The 21529-nt window shown below is 38.2% G+C and overlaps 1 protein-coding gene and 1 long non-coding RNA gene across 7 annotated transcripts in view; both read right to left on the reverse strand.

Annotated features, from left to right (window-relative positions):
* Positions 1–532, reverse strand: part of LOC147315527 (uncharacterized) — a 49123-nt gene extending 48591 nt beyond the window's left edge. The window contains exon 1 of the long non-coding RNA XR_015124310.1: positions 328–532. This is a non-coding gene — a long non-coding RNA (uncharacterized LOC147315527). The remainder of the gene's footprint in view (positions 1–327) is intronic.
* A 7835-nt stretch (positions 533–8367) lies between these two features.
* Positions 8368–21529, reverse strand: part of cfap46 (cilia and flagella associated protein 46) — a 73023-nt gene continuing 59861 nt past the window's right edge. For 4 of the 6 annotated variants that reach the window (XM_086258389.1, XM_086258386.1, XM_086258384.1 and 1 more), the window contains exons 47-59: positions 20717–20883; positions 20393–20493; positions 20011–20081; positions 19209–19376; positions 14941–15020; positions 14497–14557; positions 14341–14373; positions 14069–14165; positions 13810–13922; positions 10154–10235; positions 9844–9980; positions 9558–9662; positions 8368–9240 (exon numbers count right to left, since the gene is read on the reverse strand). In XM_086258389.1, the coding sequence (XP_086114515.1) occupies positions 9119–9240; positions 9558–9662; positions 9844–9980; positions 10154–10235; positions 13810–13922; positions 14069–14165; positions 14341–14373; positions 14497–14557; positions 14941–15020; positions 19209–19376; positions 20011–20081; positions 20393–20493; positions 20717–20883 (1337 nt within the window). In that variant the 3' untranslated portion in view covers positions 8368–9118. The remainder of the gene's footprint in view (positions 9241–9557; positions 9663–9843; positions 9981–10153; positions 10236–13809; positions 13923–14068; positions 14166–14340; positions 14374–14496; positions 14558–14940; positions 15021–19208; positions 19377–20010; positions 20082–20392; positions 20494–20716; positions 20884–21529) is intronic. The other 2 variants (XM_086258388.1, XM_086258387.1) reach the window with 1 other exon arrangement.

Raw genomic sequence — 21529 nt, forward strand, 5'->3', positions numbered from 1 at the left:
TGGAATACTGCCTCAGCAGTTCTACTCATTCAAGGTGAAGATAATCTGAGAAAATGTCACAGAATAGAAAACTGTCACTGCTGCCAGGGCGTGCTCCCTTTTTCTCTCCATCTGCAAATCTGAATTATTTAAATACTGTCATCATATTCTACTTTATTATTTTAGTTACTGGAAACATGAGCTTTTAATTACAGCCTTACTTGACACCTTATAATGAAATCAATTACAATTATAACACATATTCTCTACAGTATGCATAACAGATAAATTATCTATACTATTATCATTTTCTACTTAAATTTGGCTTTCTCTTTCCATCTCACTTACATTTCATCAAGTCCCCGTGGATCTGCACTTTCTGAGGCGTGATATGAGGCTCGTCACGTAACCTTCTACTCACCCCCTCTTCAGATGCCAAGCTGTTATTGAATCCGTAGCACAGCAATGTCCTTGAAATGTAATCTCACACATAAAGAAGAAGAGCTTATTCAGCCACATCTGAAACTCGACCTACTGTGCACCGCATCTCAACATTAAACTGGTGGAACTCACAGAGAACACGAGTGCTCAGTGAGCAAGCTTCAATCCTGGCTTCCTTGATATGATTACAACATCTAATCACATTTTTTTTAGACAGGATAATATGATTATTTCTATGGAGCCAAATGTAGTGGGGGATTATTGGTAATAAAATGATGCTGGATTACCGGGTGCGTTTTGCCTCCCTGTTGAAATAGCAACAAATCTGCAGTCTCTTGTTCTGGATGGAATTTAGATAAAGAGCGCCTGAAAACTTCAAAGCCAAGATCAAACAAAAACTTTTACTTATGTGTTCCAAGGATCATAGAGAGGAACGGTCCACAATATTAAATTCTCTAAGGCTTACTTTGAGTCAGCAGGCAGGAAACCTTAGTGCTCAACTCCACAGGTTTCTGAGGCAGGGCCACTGAAGCTGTTTTGTTATGTGGAAAACTATAACTATGTAGCTATAGCACTAATGGTGGACTATTTGGATTAAACCCCCAAACTACCAGTGAGTCAGCTTTCTGAAGTTAGTTTTGAGATTTTAGTCCATAAAACTGTGTTAGACTTTTATGGTTATCACTCATTTTATTCTAGACCTGAGCACTGTATGCCTCTGTCCACATCCATGCTTTGGCTATGCCAGAGGCCATTAATGAAATGCAGATTCAAACTAGAATTAATTTACATCATGCAATTTGCCTCATTTCAGCCACCAAGCACTTTTGGAAAAACTTCCCAGAGAATGTCTGGGTTTTTTTTGTTTTTTTTGCAGTTCTGTGTCGAATCACAATACAATTTTGTCTTTATTTCGAAGGCAACTGCGTCTTTTTTTTTTAAACATCTATGCATCTGCAAGCGAATGCAGCTTCTCTTTAAATGTGTTGGTATTGGTGTTTACAAGAGATGGGAGTCTGCTAACCTCGAAAGATGTCAGCTCACACTAAGAAAAAAAGACAAATTGATGGCAAATGTGAGTTTTGATCAGGAGATGGAGTTCTACATAAGTGTTGTTTACTGAAGTCACAGTTAAAGCTGCATTTATTTGTGGAGAGCAGATTTCTGTGTTCAATTTGAATCGCTATTACCAGACTAAACACATAGATAAATGCGCGGAAGAGAAGAACTTGACTGATACAGAGCAGTGACCAACATCTGATTCTCTGATGTGGATTTTAAAGAGTATTTGGTGCGCTAACATACCCTGAAAAAATGTCACAACATAACTGAGCTGTGATGTCCATGACCCAGCCCAATTACTCATCTTTGCACATGGGACAATTCAAGAGTGGGACAAACTGGTCGGCATTACAAATGTGACAGGGAAAAATGTTGGATTTCTGAAGTGGATGCAAGATAAAGTGCTACAGTATTTCTGAGTCTCAGTCAGCTCAAAATTGTGAGATGTACTGTAACTCAAAATAACTAATCTACAGATGCAGTCTGACTGAAGCGCCAAAAAAGATGAACAGAAACAGATAAATGATGCAGGAAGGACTGCAACCATCGGCAGTTCAAGCTTACTTGTTGATAAGTGGATGCCGTTTTACTCTCTGTCCATGACCTTGTACCAACTGCCAGACACAGAACATCTTTCAACTAGCCCACGGTTAAACAAACATGTGCACCTCATTCCTCCACATCTGTGCACCTTCCTCACATACAGTGGGGCAAGAACCTGGGAGGCAGCAGTTCACTTCTTGCTCTCACTTATTTTTAGAAAAGTTCTGAAGAAATTAAATAGCAAGTATATATATAGTTTTTCAGCAGCACCATTACTACTACTACTACTACTACTATTGCTGTAGGGATGGCAGTCATCCTTTTGTTTGATGTAAGGCTGGAAACACACAATGATAGTCCTTAGGGGATCATTCTTATGCATTTACAGCAGCCTTCATCAACCCTCACCTACTGGTTTATGTTATTCTCTAATTAACCTGCAAAGCTTGTGTTATCCCTGCTCATCGAAGCTGTTCGGTCTATTTTATGCTAAGTTGCACATAATAAATATGCTAAAGCAAGATGCATATGGTAAACATCATAATGTTGGCATTTAACTAAAAGCATTACAGTGCCTATCATAAACAGATACAATTCAATTCAATTCAATTTTATTTATATAGCGCCAAATCACAACAAAAGTCGCCTCAAGGCGCTTCATAGATACAGAGAAAAACCCAACAATCATATGACCCCCTATGAGCAAGCACTTTGGCGACAGTGGGAAGGAAAAACTCCCTTTTAACAGGAAGAAACCTCCGGCAGAACCAGGCTCAGGGAGGGGCGGCCATCTGCTGCGACCGGTTGGGGTGAGAGAAGGAAGACAGGATAAAGACATGCTGTGGAAGAGAGACAGAGGTTAATAACAGATATGATTCAATGCAGAGAGGTCTATTAATACATAGTGAGTGAGAAAGGTGACTGGAAAGGAAAAACTCAATGCATCATGGGAATCCCCCGGCAGCCTACATCTATTGCAGCATAACAAAGGGAGGATTCAGGGTCACCTGGTCCAGCCCTAACTATATGCTTTAGAAAAAAGGAAAGTTTTAAGCCTAATCTTAAAAGTAGAGATAGTGTCTGTCTCCCGAATCCAAACTGGAAGCTGGTTCCACAGAAGAGGGGCCTGAAAACTGAAGGCTCTCCCTCCCATTCTACTTTTAAATACTCTAGGAACAACAAGTAGGCCTGCAGAGCGAGAGCGGAGCGCTCTAATAGGGTGATATGGTACTACAAGGTCATTAAGATAAGATGGGGCCTGATTATTTAAGACCTTGTATGTGAGGAGCAGGATTTTGAATTCAATTCTGGATTTAACAGGAAGCCAATGAAGGGAAGCCAAAACAGGAGAAATATGCTCTCTCTTTCTAGTCCCTGTCAGGACTCTTGCTGCAGCATTTTGGATTAGCTGAAGGCTTTTCAGTGAGTTTTTTGGACATCCTGATAATAATGAATTACAGTAGTCCAGCCTGGAAGTAATAAATGCATGAACTAGTTTTTCAGCGTCACTCTGAGACAGGATATTTCTAATTTTAGAGATGTTGCGCAAATGGAAGAAAGCAGTCTTACATATTTGTTTAATATGTGCGTTGAAGGACATGTCCTGGTCAAAAATGACTCCAAGGTTCCTCACCGCGTTACTGGAGGCCAAGGTAATGCCATCCAGAGTAAGAATCTGATTAGATACCATATTTCTAAGATTTTCAGGGCCGAGTACAATAACCTCAGTTTTATCTGAATTAAGAAGCAGAAAGTTAGCGGCCATCCAGGTCTTTATGTCTTTAAGACATTCCTGCAGTTTAACTAATTGGTGTGTGTTATCTGGCTTCATGGACAGATAGAGCTGGGTGTCATCTGCATAGCAGTGAAAATGTATGCTATGTCTTCTAATGATACTGCCTAAGGGAAGCATGTATAATGTAAACAGAATTGGTCCTAGCACTGAACCCTGTGGAACTCCATAATTAACCTCAGTGTGTGAAGAGGACTCTCCATTTACATGCACGAATTGGAGTCTATTAGATAGATATGATACAAACCACTGCAGCGCAGTACTTGTAATACCTACAGCATGTTCTAATCGCTCTAATAGGATATTATGATCAACAGTATCGAACGCTGCACTGAGGTCTAGCAGGACAAGCACAGAGATGAGTCCACTGTCAGAGGCCATAAGAAGATCATTTGTAACCTTCACTAAAGCTGTTTCTGTGCTGTGCTGAGCTCTGAAACCTGACTGAAACTCTTCAAATAAACCATTCCTCTGCAGATGATCTGTTAGCTGTTTGACAACTACTCTTTCAAGGATTTTTGATATGAAAGGAAGGTTGGAGATTGGCCTATAATTAGCTAAGACTGCTGGGTCTAGAGATGGCTTTTTGAGTAAAGGTTTAACTACAGCCAGCTTGAAGGCCTGTGGTACATAGCCGATTATTAGAGATAGGTTGATCATATTTAAGATCGAAGAATTAATTAATGGCAGGACTTCTTTGAGCAGTTTTGTAGGAATGGGGTCTAAAAGACACGTTGATGGTTTGGAGGAAGTAATTATTGAAGTTAACTCAGAAAGATCAATTGGAGAAAAAGAGTCTAACTTAATATCAATGGTACTAAGAGTAGCTGTAGATAATATTACATCTGTGGGATGATTATTGGTAATTTTTTCTCTAATGATAAAAATTTTATTTGTGAAGAAGTTCATGAAGTCATTACTAGTTAACGTTAAAGGGATGGTTGGCTCAAAAGAGCTCTGACTTTTTGTCAGCCTGGCTACAGTGCTGAAGAGAAACCTGGGGTTGTTCTTATTTTCTTCAATCAGTGATGAATAGTAAGATGTTCTGGCTTTGCGGAGGGCTTTCTTATAAAGCAGCAAACTATTTCTCCAGGCTAAATGATGATCCTCTAGATTTGTGACACGCCATTTCCTCTCCAGATTACGAGTCATCTGCTTTAGGGTACGTGTTTCAGAATTATACCACGGAGTCAGGTACTTCTGATTTGAGGCCTTAGTTTTCACAGGAGCTACAGTATCCAGAGTCGTACGTAGTGAGGAGGTGAAATTATTAACAAGATAATCGACCTCTGTTGGGGTAGCGTTCAGATAGCTGCTTTGCTCTGTGTTGGTACAGGGCATTGGAGATGATAACAGTGGGTGGATTATATTCTTAAACTTAGTTACAGTGCTTTCAGAAAGACATCTACTTTGATAAAGTCTACTCTTCACCGCTGTGTAATCAATTATTGTAAAAGTAAATGTTATCAGGAAATGATCAGACAGGAGAGGGTTTTCAGGAAACACTGTTAAATGTTCAGGTTCGATGCCATATGTTAAAACAAGATCTAGAGTGTGATTAAAGTGGTGGGTGGGTTCTTTTACATTTTGAGAGAAACCAATTGAGTCTAATAACAGATTAAATGCCATGTTGAGGCTGTCATTTTTAGCATCTACATGGATGTTAAAATCACCCACAATAATTATTTTATCTGAGCTCAGAACTAAATCAGATAAAAACTCTGAGAAATCAGACAGAAACTCTGTGTAAGGCCCAGGTGGACGATAGATGATAACAAGTAAGACTGGTTTCTGAGTTTCACAGCTGGGGTGGACAATGTTAAGCATCAGGCTTTCAAATGAATTAAAAGTCTGTCTTGGTCTTTCATTAATTAATAGGCTGGTGTGAAAAATTGCTGCCACACCGCCCCCTCGGCCTGTGCTTCGAGATTTCTGGTAGTTAGAATGGCTCGGGGGTGTTGATTCATTTAAACTAACATAATCATCCTGCTGCAACCAGGTTTCTGTAAGGCAGAGTAAATCAATTTGTTGATCAATTATTAAGTCATGTACTAACAGAGACTTGGAGGAGAGAGACCTAATATTTAATAATCCACATTTCACTGTTTTACTCTTTGGTTCAGATGTGGATACTGTATTGTTCTTTCTTTGTGATTGTTTATGTTTAAGTTGTTTGTTGCTGGTTTTTAGTTTGTTTTTTGTCTTACAGATTTGACATTGTTGATGGGCTAAGTGTTGCGCTACGAGTTGATAAAAATATAAAAATTATTTCATAAGCATGTTGTGTTCTAAATGTTAATTTAGAAATACATTGACAGTTATTATTATAGATGGCAGATATGAGGTTTATTTTAATATAACAGCAGTGAGGACAGTGTTTAATGGATATAATGGTTATACACAGTTATATAACAATCCCAGCAGCTCCAGGGTGTACTAATTTTCATTTTCAATAAATTATATTTAAAATCATTAAGCATAATATCATGTCTTGGGTAAATATTGATATTGTGTGATAGCTTCTCCAAAACCAAGTGCTGTAAAATCTAATACTCTCCCTCCTGCCTGAAACATTAATTAAAGACTAAAATGCATTCATTAATATCAGAAAGGCTATTTACACATTTAAATACAGCTGTAATTCAAACTTCAGCATAAACACATATAAGTGAATTGATCTGATTTTCTGACTATTTGGGAGCTCCTTTATAGGTTTGAATGCTACCCATAAATAGGTAAATGCAGCAGTTTATCTAAATAATTACATGTTTTTCTTTGATGTAATTGCTTTTGCCAAATCAAGAAATGCAACTACTGTTTGACTGAGTTTGGTTTCTCTATGGAGAGGTGAAGGCCATTTAAGGGCCTTATTTAACAGGACATATTTCATAAAATATTCAGAACCCTTCACTTCAGATCAAGGTTTAAATTGGTATTCTTGCTGTTCAATCTACAGTCGACAACTGATAATGACTAATTTGTTAAACACAAACACGTCTGTAAATTACAAAAGCTTCGTTACAATTCCAGCTTTATCTGATTATGAGCATTCAACCTGACTGCAGTCTAGTCCAGTTTTGACAGGACGTTATTTTGAAAGACATAAATTTACAATATAAGGTCCTCCAATACACATTATATGGTAGGACAAAACAAAACGCCAAACAGAACACATTACAACACAAGTAACTGTAAATCTGCCGCCTCCTCTTACATACTCAGGAAAACCAAACTTCTTCCCCTTCATCAACCCTGATCCAGCCAGTTTTCACCCCAGCAGAGACTCACAGGGCAGCAGACACACTGCTCCCATTACAATTAGTAATGCAGCAGTACTTACAGCAGCGTGCTTTCTTCCCATCCTTGTATCTCGCCTCCCTCTATTGTGTTACAAATCCACTGCCCAGTGAAGACCTCTGTCTGACCTAGTTACATATATACAGCAAATAAAGGTCAAACGACAGACTTAGGAAGAGCATTTTCTGGCTGGTGTGTGTGTATATTCATAATGCTTAACTGGGTTAGAAATGAGTGTAAAGCTGTCTTCTTAAAGCTCTTAGAGATTGACATGTTAGTGTCCGTGTGTATATGCACATGTGCACTGAGGGAGACATCAGTTTTTCTGCCCTGAGGGGTGAAAACGAAAGAAAAAGGCAGCAGTGACAGACAGTAAGCAGTAGTTATTTATCAGAATGTGAGGAAGAAGAAAAGTCTAATCCTGGCAAATTACTCTGAATGTCATCAGCAAAATAACACGCTGTCTAGACTTTGGCAACACATGATCTGAAACAATAACTTCTTAAACGTTGTGTAAAAATCAGCATTTTGTTCTAACAGTATTGTGTTTATCACAACTCACACAGCACTACAATCCCGCTGTGTCTTCACAGAAGAAATGCTCTAATCTTATAATCGATATCTGATTGAGGACATCATGAAGTAACATTTGGGCTTGACACAAATCAGCTAAATCAGTCTGAATGCTGCTAAGGGCAAAGTGTCAGAGACTGGCCACATCTACATAAATTTGTCATCTGATAAGGCAGTGAGATAACACTTGGGCCCTTCACACTTTTCTTATTCAGTGTCTATGAAAGAAAGCTGTGGTTTTTTGCACAGTTGATCATTGCTCATGATCAATAAACAACAGAGAGGGAGAAACAGTTATGTGTACAAGGTAAGAAGAAATAATTCAGTCACAGAAATACCAAGAAAACAGATATATTTCTACTAAAGTCAGACCCAAAAGCTGTGTCCCGGCCTAGATATTTAATCATCTGAAAATGACACTCTTTAAACTAAAATGAGTGTACGCATTTACAGTTATTTTATGCTTCACTGTATGCTTCTGTAAGAATCAAATAAACTGACAGCCTGACATGGGAAAACAAAAGAACTCTGGTAGATGCTGTGTAGAAGAGACTAAATCAGCATCGACTGGTTATACTGTATAGGTGAGATTCTGAGAAAAGGCAATAACAGAACTGTAGTGAAGCTACTTAACTACAGTCAAGACTAAGCCACACTATCAGCCACTGTTTTCAGGCTCCGTTCTCAAATTCATCTACCCATTTATTTTCTTAATCACTCATCCAGTTTAGGGTTGTAGGGGTGCTGGAGCTTATCCCAGCTTTCACAGGGAGAAAGGCAGACTATACCCTGGACAGTTCACCAGTCTACTGCAGGGCCATCACATAGTGAAAGACAATCATTCACAATTTAAAATGACCAATTAAGCTAATATTCACGCCTTTGGACCGTGAGAGGCAGCCACAGCACCTGGAGTGAACAGCCGTTACATTTGATCCAGGACCTTTTCTTGTTATGATGTAACAATATTAGTCACTACACCACCCAATCTCACATTAATATGCAGGTTCTGTATGCCATTGCAAAGACGAGGCAAAGACATTAATGATACTTTGGTAGTTTGCAACTGCTGCAAAAAATAAACTAAAGCTAGATGTAGCACAGTAAAACCTGTAACACCCACCTGCACACTTCGGGTACCTCTGCTAGAAACAGCGGATCATTCTTTCAAACTTCTAAATTTATTTTATTTCCGTGGTCCCACAGGTACAGACATCAATCATAAAGAGGATAAATCACTGGAAGGTATCAACTCCCCAAGCACTAAAAGCTTTTATTTTTTGTTTGCTGTGAAGTAACATTTTTATTTTATAGAGTTGGGCACTACCATGAGTAGTAAAATCACTACTGAGACCAAAAATGTCTAAGTAAGTGACGGATCAACAATCTTTTTCTTAAATAAAGAAGCTTCAGTTAAGGATATCCAGATTATCACATGACAATCAAGTTGGGAAGGCCATAAAGAACGCAGTTGAAGGCAGATGGTGGGAGAGCCATTTCATGCTGATCATCACCTTCCTTTCTGTCTTGTGAGACAGCGAGGAGCTCTTGATCTACAGAGAAAGCAGTTAGCTGTAAGTTTTATTGAATTTTGCTCCTTTTGTGCAGTATTACCAGTTCTATATTTAGTTATGTAACAATTCTGCTCAATATAGATCAAACAGAATTTATAGACAGTGATTTTTTGTACTCAAAGAGAAACATAAGCATGCAAATTGAATGCATTAATAATAAATAGAATGCAAAAGTGAAGCTACATATATACATATATATATATATATATATATATATATATATATATATATATATATATATATATATATATATATATATATATATATATATATATATATATATATATTTATAGTACCATTTGATCCTTTGACCTTGTGAATACCTTGTGGTATCTCTGAACTGTCCCCTTTTCTGAGGGCATGTACGGCCTGGCCAGAGGTTTGTTGAATCCTTAGTATATCTGCAAGTGGTGGCACACACACACACACACACACACACACACACACACACACACACACACACACACAGTGCTAATGTAACGTCTAATAATACCCACAGGTGCAAAGTAAATATTTACACATACTAATTTACAATCTCAGCTTGCAGTAATGTAACGTTTTAAATACACGCCCAGAACCTACTGTCTAAAATAGCGGTCACATTATGTGTGTTCTGTTGAAAGCTGCTGTGCCACTGATTCAGGACTATACAGCCAGCACCACTCAAACTGAGCAGCAGAGCAGTCTCCACGGGATTCTGCAGGGCAAACGTTCCTGCACTGGAGAGAAGCAAAGTAAAGACACAAAGGGAGTAAATGTTGTCTACAAACCTTTACCAAGCAAACAGTCAAAAATACTGCCAAGAAAACAAAAACTTGGAAAATGCTTTAGGAAGGCAAAACAGAAATGGAAAATTTAGTTAGTATTTCATTCATTCTAACTTCTTTGATACCTCCTTTGCCTGCCAAGTTTGGACTGACGGAGAACACTGGCCTTGTTGTGAACCTGGTCAAAGAGCAGAGCCATGTGGCACTCTAAGGAAAAAAACATTATTGCCATCATTAGTTGGCAACAGAACATTCAATACTTTGGGTAATTTTAAGAAAAGTCTCTTGCTAAACAAAAGGATAAGATATATGCTAAATGCATGGCATCTTTTTACTTTTATTTTAATTACGCTGTTAAGCACAATGAATGACCAAGGTTGTGCTTAAAATGTTTACATTTTTGAAATAAAGTTGAGGGGTGTATGATGTATTTGAGAGATAACTGATTAAAGCTGCTGTGAATAACAGAGGGACAGTGCGTGTTAATTAACTAAAACATGACATTTTAGCCTCGGACCCACATCTGACCAACTCTCAATCTGATTTACAAAAACAGAAACATGAGATGAAATATGGAAAAGTTATGACAGAAGGTTAGTTTAAGAGCCAAAGAGGCTTTTAGCAGGATTCTCCTGCACATGCTCGTTGGACACTCCATTTACGTAGAAGCACACAGGCACTCGACCTGTGGCTGTGAAAAACTGGTGCTTTTGTCTGCTACATTTACTCCAGCTGACAGAGACAGTAATGTTGGTTTCCAAACCCTTTGGCTTTGTAGCTGTTTCATTTTTAGTATGGCAGTAAATGCATTCAACTCTGAGGTTGTTGTCAAAGCAACATTAAAGTAGTTTTGTTCTTTAAAGAGTCTTATTTTGTATGAAGTACTGTTTTGTCAGGATGACTGCAGTCCAGGACATGTTGTTTCCGTGTGGAGTAAATTATATTTTGCCATATGAGCACACCTCCCTGACCTTTTCATAGGTAAAAATGGAAAGCCAAAGGTGGTGAGAGCAGAAGCAACCCTCATACAAAGGGTACACCCTCATAGATTTTATGGCAGCTTCTCAAGGCTGGCTCATTTAAGTTGGACATTCAAAATTGACAATTCTTTCTGAAAACCACGGATACAGTCACCACTGTATCAGCCTGTATCTGGTTTTAATCAGCATACAGTTCAAATGTCAGCATCCACATGCACACGGCACCTCCGCGAGGACCCCTCTTGATGCTCAGTTTTATGTAAAGCTACTGGAACAGCACACTGGGACTTCTAGAGAATGCCTTTTATAGAGAAGACCTTGCTTATTTAGATAGTAAATATTACAACAGCATAGCTCCGTGATTGCCAGTGATACCCCTCAGCCAGTGTTGGGAAGGTTACTTTTAAAATGTATTCCACTACAGATTACAGAATACATGCCCCAAAATGTATTTTGTAACGTATTCCGTTACGTTACTCAATGAGAGTAACGTATTCTGAATACTTTGGATTACTTAATATATTATCATGCTTTTTACAACTACATGAATGTACTATTGCTGTGTGATTTATTACTATTACTGAAGGTTACTTGACATAGCAATACCAATTAGATTTTTAAATCTTAATATAAAATGAGTAACAGTAGGGTGGACATTAGGGTGGACTGTTTGCAACGATCTCGTATAGAAAACTATCCTGCGTGTATATAAAAAAGGTCTGCTGCTCCGAACCGTAGCAAAGGGACCTCTGGTTAATATGTCGGGTTCGTGTCGGGCTCGTAGCTGAAAACTAGCTTTACTTTGTTGTCTGGGTCAACTTTGCTAGCGAGAGACAGAGAGAGGCGTTGAAAGGCTGCTCCAACGGAACTTATTGTTTCGGAGGAAAACATGAACACAGTGTACAGTCGAGTCTTAATAGCTCACTTACAACTGGGCTACATTGCCCATGAGGCTACATTCCTTAGGGCTATGCCTGTAACACTCTGCCTATTGCCCTCATATTAAATAATTTTTTGAACAACAATTTAAAAAAATATTTCGTCACATCATTATGCGCAAGTAGAGGTGAAATGGGCCACGAGATTGAGACCCAGAAATTAGAGCCTCTTAATGCGTTTTGTTTGGGTTTCCACCAGCGTGGAATGACCAAAAATAGAGAGGGGACAGCCTAACATACGAAACAGGAAAAGACCGCTGTGTAATCCATTTATTTTAACAAAGTAACTGTATTCTGAATACCACCTTTTTAAATGGTAACTGTAACGGAATGACCACACACACACCGCCCGATAGAGTGATGAGAATACCCCGTCAGCCTTTTACAACTGAGGGATAAAAACATACAAGCAGCAGATGGTGCTACATGTCCTCAATGACACCACTTTCCCCGAAAAACATAAATTGAACAAAACCTAATCACATCATGTTGGGCAGTTAAGCAGTAACAATCGACTGTGTTGTGAAGTAACAGCTGCAATTCAGACCACTGTGTCATTCACACTATAGTTAGCAGCACTAATGTCGGTCTAGTGGGTGCCACATATGTCCGGCCTGGGGCAGGACATATGAGGCACACTGCCAATCACATCTCAGATTACCTTTGCTTGCTGGTGAAGGAGATGAAAGGGGACGTGAAGGTGAAGCACAGTTGTTTTTTAAAAAATATCTTTTGAAAGTGTAAAAAGCATTTTTAGTGCCAGTTATCATTTATTTAAAAACTGCTGAAAGGGAGGAGTGAAGAAACTTTCTATAATCACTCAGAATGTCTCCTCACAGTAAACAGATTACGACAGGCAAAAGTTCCTGGGATTAGACTACCCTTCTTCTACAGTTTCAACTTCTGAAGAAGGAAGTGTAAATGACCCTTGTTAAATTTATTTTTACAAAACATTATTTCCATACAGTCAATTAACAGCAGCCTTCCCAGTGAGCATGACCCAGTATTAAAGTCAAAATCATTAATCCTCATTATGTTTTTGATATTACTTTATTTATTACAGGCACTCAGTGAAGTTGAGGAAATGTTATTCCAAGTATTAGCTAGTAAAACCTCATTGATTTCTCACTGCAGTGCAAGGATGTTTATATTTATACTCACTCAGGGAATGAAACATTGACAGAGTTAAGGAGATTAAGCCCACTGCTCCATTTACTGTTTACATAATCTACAAAGCTGCTTCAAATTTTAATCATTCATTCATTCGTTTGTTCATTCATTCCAGTATTTTGCCTGTTGTTTTCACCCCAGTCTAGCACCTAAAACACGTCAGGAAACTCAAAGCTTTGTGTGATTTCATGAACTGATACATATAAGAGAACAAATGACTGTTGTTTTCTGCCGTGTCTTTGTTGTTGGTATTCTCTTATTGCTCTCGAATCTCTTCCTCTTCCATGTGTCAACTTCACTCCTCTGTTCCTTCTCGTTTCCCAAACCCGTCATTGGTGCCTTATTAACACAGTATTACCTTATCAAACATCTTCCAAGTATGCCAACCATGTCACAAATTATTTAGGTTATCATTTCATGTATATAATTAAAATACCATTTTTCTTTGCTTTGTCTGTACTAAGAACAACCTTATGAAGTTCATGTCAGTGTGACAATGACATTGGCTGGTTCTGTGTCATTCCACTCATTACAGTCTTCGTATTTTTTAATGCTCACATGCAGTAGTAGCCATAACAAAGTGATGAATGTACTGTGAGTTATTAAATTATGAGATGGAAGCAGTAAATGCATTGTCTTTACATTCCTTTATAAATACTACAATCACAGACGGGAAAATGAGTGTAAACGTACCAGACAAATTGAGGGATGCTAGTTTGTCAGGTGGTATGTTTTCCATGAAGTGTTCCACCCCCAGGTAAATAAAGCCACTGCATCTGCACAACATTTGCTCCATTTCTGACAGGCTTAACAAATATGAAGATATGTTAGCAAAGCAGAAGTGACTGGTCGTGTGTTGAATATAACAGATACAGTTGGCTGTTGCTGTGCTCAAAGAGCCAAGAGGGAAAAAATGGTGTATAACTTTGATTTGCTGCACTCTAAGACTCACCTGGGTGTCTGTTTGCTGCCCATGAAGCCCTCCCACAGATGAGTTACATGCTGGGTTTCCAAAATCTCCTTCATCTTCATGCTCAAACTGGTCCCTTCTGTGTGATATAATGTATATTATTCTAGACATCTTAAACACTTTATCTAACCTACAATGACCAGTTGCATGTCTTTGAATATATCCATCCATCCATCCATCCATCCATCCATCCATCCATCCATCCATCCATCCATCCATCCATTCTCTTCCACTAATATTAACAAATTACTTACCAAAGTGGCCATCATTGTAAGGATCAACGAGATCTTTAAAAGGCATGTTAAGAAGTATAACGGACCTGAATTAAATGAACTGAATTAAATACCCAATCTTATATGTGAAATTACATATTTCTGTTTAACAAAAGTAATTCTGAAAACAAAAGATACATTTGAAGTTACGCATGTCCACTGGAAAGGTGTTAGAAGGCAGCACATGACTGGCAGGTACCTGGGTAAACAAATTTTAGTTTTTACAGCTCAAAGCAGCTAAAAATGTATACAAAGTGGAAATAAATAAATGACATATCACATAAATGTGCAAACATGCAAATATTATTTTGTACACACTTATATGTGCCAACTAATGTATATCACGACTGAGAAAACAGAAGCAGAAAAGAGGGTTTGATGAAAAAACAGAAGTGATGCACAACAGGGGATAAATACCCAGAAGCTTGAACTAGGATCTTTATGAAAACATTATGTAATTGATTGAAAACCACACTTAAAAGAGACGCGGGGAGCAACTTAAATAATTGCCAGTGCTGACAGGAGGTAAAAGGAATATTGCTTTCTGTATCTGGCAGGCCCAGATTAATTTACTGAACTCACCGCTTTGATGACTTGGCTTTGATCTCCCCTCGTTTTAGTTCCCTTGCCACCTTTGGTCTCCTTTTTGTTGTCACTTTCAACTGCCACAAACAGGAAGCAGAATTAATACATACACTTGTCTGCAGGGCAGACTACACAGCTTTTGGACTGGTAAATAATTTTTATTTTTTTAAAACAACTTTCTCAGAGACAGCAAAGTCATTGGCACTTATTGGTGACAGAAGAACCAAAGGTTTCCTCCTGGCTGCAACGCCTTTGCAAAGGAAAACACTTGCTATTAGCATGTGTTATCATTTTCAGTGCATTACTCAAAACTGATGCTTTATACGTTATAAATAAGGTAGAAAACATTAAGTTTATTTTTATTATTCTGTTGTTCCATTTTTAGTGTCAGGCCATTAGCAGGCTGTAGAAGAAGGCTCCATCTGTTGGCTGACCAGTCCAACACTATTCCAAAGTGAAATCTGTTCAAATGTTGCAAAGATACTGAATGCAACAATTCAACTAATTTGGCATATCCCAAACTTCCATTTTATCTTTTAGGAAAAAACTATTTTGAGTAAAATAACAAAGAGAATAAAAAATAAAACCGTAACATCTCTTAAAACGAAAGTAGTTAAACTACCTATGAACATCCATTCTGATATACGCATTTTAATAACCCAACCGCCTTGATAACAAATGTCCTACTATAGCATGTACTCAAACATGTCATTAAAGTCAGATCTTTGCATAATGCACATCTCAGAAAAACGCAAAGTTACTTTTCATTTTTTTTAACGATTATAAACATGCATCCTCATCAGGTTACGCCCTTTAACCCGAACATCATTTACTAAAACTTATTTATTTAATCTATTCATAAATATCCAAAACTAGTTCATGCATTATAGTCCTTACAATCCTTTATTATCAGGCTAAGGCTCCATGAAGAGCCATCAGCTGAACCGAAAAGCCAAAATAAGAGTATTAAGAGAGACTAACAGAGAGACATATTTCTCCCATATCAGCTTGTCTCCAATCCTGAATGTAGAATTCTTCTTTTTACATACAATGTCCTGAATAATCAGGCTCTGTCGTCTCTTAAAGAACTCTTAATAGCTCATAATAATCATTCCGATAAGCTCTTGTGTCATTTATGGTCCCTTGAGTTTCCAAAAGTAGACAGTATTGGTTCCCCCTCATGTGGAACATGGACAGGATCTGCCGTTTAAAAGTTTGCTTCAAACTTTTCTTTTTGATAAACCTTGTACAGTGGTCCCTCGTTTATTGTGGGTGTTACATTCCAAAAATAACCCACGATAGGTGAAATCCACGAAGTAGCCAACTTTATTTTTTACAATTAATATAGATGTTTTAAGGCTGTAAACCCTTAACTTACACACTTTATACACTTTTCTCAGACAGGCATCAACATTTTCACACGTTTCTCTCTTGTTTAAACACTCTCAAAGTTCAAACCTTCGTAGAAAAATAAGTCCAGTATTATAGAACGAACCAAAGATCAAACCCTGTTTTCAGGTCCAGAACATGGGAATAGAGCAGCTGGCAGAGAATCAATGGTACAGACGTAGAGGAAGCAAGAAGAATGAGTAGAGTAAAGTTTGACTAATCTGACTGTTTGGTTTCACCTTCTAATCCTTTGACATTGACACTGTTATGCTTGTTGTCTTCTGCTAGCGAAGATCTATGTAGATTTGACAAGCTGAACGCATTCTGTACTGTACAGGAGACATGACACGAGATTGATTGAAAATGGTCTACAGCTGATCAGGATGCAAACCACAATGTAAAAAAAACCAAACAAAAAAACCATGCAAAACTGCACCCCCCCCCAAAATATCCGCAAAATAGCGAGGCTGTGAAAAGTGAACCGTGATATAGTGAGGGACCACTGTAGTTAGGAATGAATAACATGATCCTGAACCTTAGTTATACTGTTGTGGGCTCTGGCGTGTTGGTCATTATGCACTGGAGAATTTTTAAGCACTCACTCTTTTCACTTTTGTATTTACAATCTATTGCATGTCATTACATTTTCTTTTCTCTTTCTATGGTTCATCGTTTCTTGGCCTTGTTGTTTGTTGTTGCCTCTCCTCTTTTCTCCCATTTCTTTATTCTCACCCTCCCAAGGATTGAAAGTAGATGTAGTAGCACTTTATCAACCCCACAATAGTAGTAGTAGCTGTCTCTCCCTGACCCTGGTTCTGCCCCAGGTCTTGTCCTGTTAGAAGGAAGTCCTTCCTTCCTAACATCACCAAGTACCTGCACATAGGAGACCATTGCCTTAACACAACTGCACCTCATCTTATAATTACTTCAGTATGATTGAATAAAAATGCCTTTACTCTGTTTCAAATGTTATGTTAATATTTTGACTGCATACCTTTCATATCAGGATGTTTTTAAAGATCACACAGCATCACTGACTACATGCTATCAGTATGTTCTACCTTAATCTAGACCACCCACCGCAGTTTGCTGTGACTCCCATAGTTAATTATAAATCTTTCTGGCAATAAAAAATAATTCTAATATAGAAAACTGCTTAGCACCATGGTTTTTTTCCTAAGTGAAAATTAAATGTAAAATCTGACTGTACAGTTAAAATCACACAACCTGATCACTCAGTAACACACACACAGTAAAATCTGAAGAAGCAGTAAGAACAGACACGCGTGCAAAAGCATGTGTTTACCCCCCTGAGGGCAATCTTTTTATAGTTTGTGCTAATTTGTCCTGTGTGTACTTCATGCAAAGCAGTGCACAGAATAACAAATAGCCCTTTCAAAAGTGGTTTCAGGCGCTACATCTTCTTGACACAATGGTAAACTGTAGATGTCAAAATTATGGTAATCATGGTCTGGGGGAAAAAAAGCAAACACTAATTTTTTCTGTGGTCTGATCGTCACCCGTGTGTTTGATCCAGACATCAAAAGATGTATTAAGAAAAGCTTGTTGTAATATTTTCCCATCTGTGGCATACAAGTCTCAAGGGATACACAGACACACACATACATAAATAGTAGTTTAACAGTAACCTTTGAACAGTGACTCAAGCGATGCAAATGATTCAACCTTTAAAAAGGTACAGATGTCTGCAGGATCCCATTCAGTGCTCTTTTTACCTCCTTTCTATTCACCTATTCCTTTCCAAAATAGTAAAGCACTGAAACACCATCAACCCCCCAAAAAAGAGAAAGGAAACAACTGGACCGGGCACGATATGTGTAATAAAGTTGATTAAAATGATGCTCATTTGTTTCTGTTTTTACTGTATCAAAAATAAAAACACAATGTGAATACTGTCCTAGGCTTCATTTATTTGCCTTATAGCTTTGCAGCCATGTTGGTTGATTTATCTGAAACAAAAACCTATCCTTAATAAATGTGGATACAATTTCGAAGGGCGAAAGAGAAAAAAACGACAGTGTGTCAGTTTCGGTTAAGGTTCTTTCTTTTTTCTGCCTCTAAACCCTGCAATCAGTTCATCTTCTGGCATGCTGAGCAAGTCAAGACAGTAAGTGTGCAACAGTTTACGAAAAACTTGACGTGGTGCCTTTTTGCGGACCATTGTGGACCATTGACTGTGTCTGCTGATTACAAGCAGGAGACACAGTTAATGGACATCTATTTAAAAAAAGAAAAAAAAAAGGTTGTGGTGTTCACTTCACAGACGTCTTCATGAAATTCTGCATGACAGCAAGATGTGAAATGACCTTTCTCTCCTGAACAGATTTCTATGGATGGCTGCTTGCAGTCTACATCCTGATGTCAAGATACCTCTGCAAATGTAAGCTATTTTTCACTCAGATAACGAGGAATTATGTGATGTGAGGCAAAGGTCCGATCGTACACCTATGTATGGGTGGGTTTAGGCAACCCAGAAAGGGCTTCCTTCATTTATAGACCTCCGCTTCAAATATATATGAATGTGTGTGTGCGTGAGTGTGTTTGAGTGTGTGTGTGGGGTGTTTGTGTCCTCGACTATAACAAAGTCAAACTTAGGACCTTTTTAATAGTCCATTAATTTAAATTAAGGTCCATGGTTTAGCAATGCCTCACAGTCACATTGAATGGCTGGAGTATTGCAAATATTTAGCTGTAGTCTATAAATGTCAGATATAAATTCTTTATTGGGCTACATATAAATACAATCAATTTTCACATGGCTACTGGTCTTAAAGTTGCAGGTCCCTTGGAAAGGGTAAGAGATTTAGTTCGTGCTTACAAATATTTTAGAGTATATACATGTGTGAATGTATTACCTTTTTCTTCTCTCTTTAGGCGACTGTAAAAAAGCTGAAGGGAAAAGTCCCGAGTCACAGAACTCAGGCTATCTTCTTTCAGGATAGACATGGATTCCAGAGGCAGCTCCAGCAACCTCTTGTCTGCCAGTACCACCACATACTCCCCTGGTTCAGTTGGCATTTTAACTGTATATATCATATACATAAAAGTACAAGTTTCACATGCATCACATATTTTGTGACAGTGTAAATGTCATAGAGCAATATACTCCCAACTGTACAGACATTATAAGGCATCAACCTGTACAGTTTTTAACCATATGTGCAGAACTAAAAGTATTTAAAAAGAAAACTGTAGATGGTGTGATAATTCCAACAATGTGCAGTAGAAAAATCCCACCAAATTTTGGAATAATGGTTCATATGATACAGAGGAATCATGCCTTCAACAAACAGCACAGTTTGCAGGCTGGCTAGTAAGGCTGCATTCCTCTTTCTTTCCTAATCATCGGGATTCCCATGAGTGTACTGCAACCTAGCCACATTAATAGCCTTAAACAATATGGATCTTTATGCTTTTAAAAAAGGCATAGGCTTCAGTCACTTTGCATACTCTGAATGTGCAGAGGAGGTAAAATTGGTGTCATGCTCTGAATATTCTTCCTATGACATGACTAAAGGTAATTACAACCCATTCAATCTGGATTTATGACAATTTAATGCTTTTTAAAATCCTTATTCGATGCAAAAATAACCATAACAACCTTAGGCTGTCAGAGACACAGGCAAGCGTATGTTCAACAGCTCACTGCTCCTTTACCTGAGCTCTCTTTCTCTTCTTTATCTTTGGTTTTGGCCATTTCAGGGGTTGGCAGAGATGCAGCATCTGGCCTGAAGATAAGACCAGGTGAGGATCAGCAAAACTACACTTATGTAGAGGCATTTAAAGTATAAACCATTCATATTATCAGAATTGGTCAGACATTTGTTCCATAACTAAAACCCTGTGTACATAAACCATGGCATAAACAATACAAAAGATTCACATACACTTGAATTGTACACCATTCAAACACTCCATTCAATAGCTCCTTTTATAATTGAGTTCAGATTTCTGAGCATTAAAAAAGTGTTAAAGCCTCCTTCCCTGGGTTAAAAAAAAACATGTAGTTGTTAGGAATTAAAGTGTCTGACATATTCACCTTAAGCAAGAGAAGTCAAACTGTTTGAGGAGTGGATTTAAATATTCTTCCATGTCTTTTACAAGTTCTCTGAAACGACATGCTAACTCTCCTGATAGTTTCTGTATAGAGAAACAAGAGAGAAAGCAGGGTGAGGGGTTTTAGACCACTGATCAGTTTCACACGTACATTTCTTTCAGTTAGATGTTGCTTGGGAATAAAAGTTTTCCCAGTAAGTAAGAAATAGACATGACGTAAAATTAAGTGCAGCGTAGTGAGTGCATTCGTTGAGTAATAGAGTGAAAGGCAAGTCGTGGCTTTAACAGGACAGACATGGAGAAAAACCTGATACTCCTCAGAGGCCTCCAGCCTGTCCTCAACGCTGCGCAAAGAGTCTTTATTGAGGAAAGCATGTCTTGTCTCCTGGCAAAAAGCCCGAGTCTGTTCCCTCAGTGCCAGTAGAGCCTGCGGGCAGACTGAAACCTTGGCCATCCCAGAGCACGTCAAGCTACCTGGAACCACAGAATGACACACAATCAGACATGCATACTCACAGACGCTGAGTACTTACTGGCTTTGTAATTGGTCCCCGTGAGCATCTCCCACACCCCCCTCTTCTTGGTCTTTTCATCTATCCTTTTCTTTTCCTCACTGCTTGTTGTTTAATGAATTTTCTCACATTCTCAGGCAGTGCATCCAGCCCTTTGCACCACTCTTACCACTTCTTATGTCAATCAAATCCCAGAAAAGGTCATGAGTAAAGTAAGTAAAGCTATATGCTAATATCATGACTTATGAACTTATTATGACTTATGAAAGCTGGTGTTTCATTAAATCTGAACTTTTCATTTGCCTTTCAGACAAATGTTACGTGGGAATATTAAATTCGCCTTGTTATGTATAAATGCAGACAACAATGATGCATGTGTGAGATAAAGACCACATTCCTCAGATGCAGATGCAAATCAGATGCAGTGTAAAGATACAGAGAAAAAGAAAGTACACATTCTTTCAATTCTAAGTTTTTATATATTAGGGTGTAATAAAATATCATCTGTTTCCCATAGCAGCTCATAAAATTTGGTTAATGCAACCTTAGGCCAACAACAACATATGAAATGTCACAAAAAAGTAAAGCAAAATGCAGAAGCAATGTGT

The sequence above is a fragment of the Aulonocara sp. 'chitande type north' Nkhata Bay genome, linkage group LG13 (genome assembly GCF_057382095.1).
Source record: "Aulonocara sp. 'chitande type north' Nkhata Bay isolate Kocher_YH1m ecotype deep benthic linkage group LG13, A_spYH_male_GT1.1, whole genome shotgun sequence".
Taxonomy (NCBI): domain Eukaryota; kingdom Metazoa; phylum Chordata; class Actinopteri; order Cichliformes; family Cichlidae; genus Aulonocara; species Aulonocara sp. 'chitande type north' Nkhata Bay.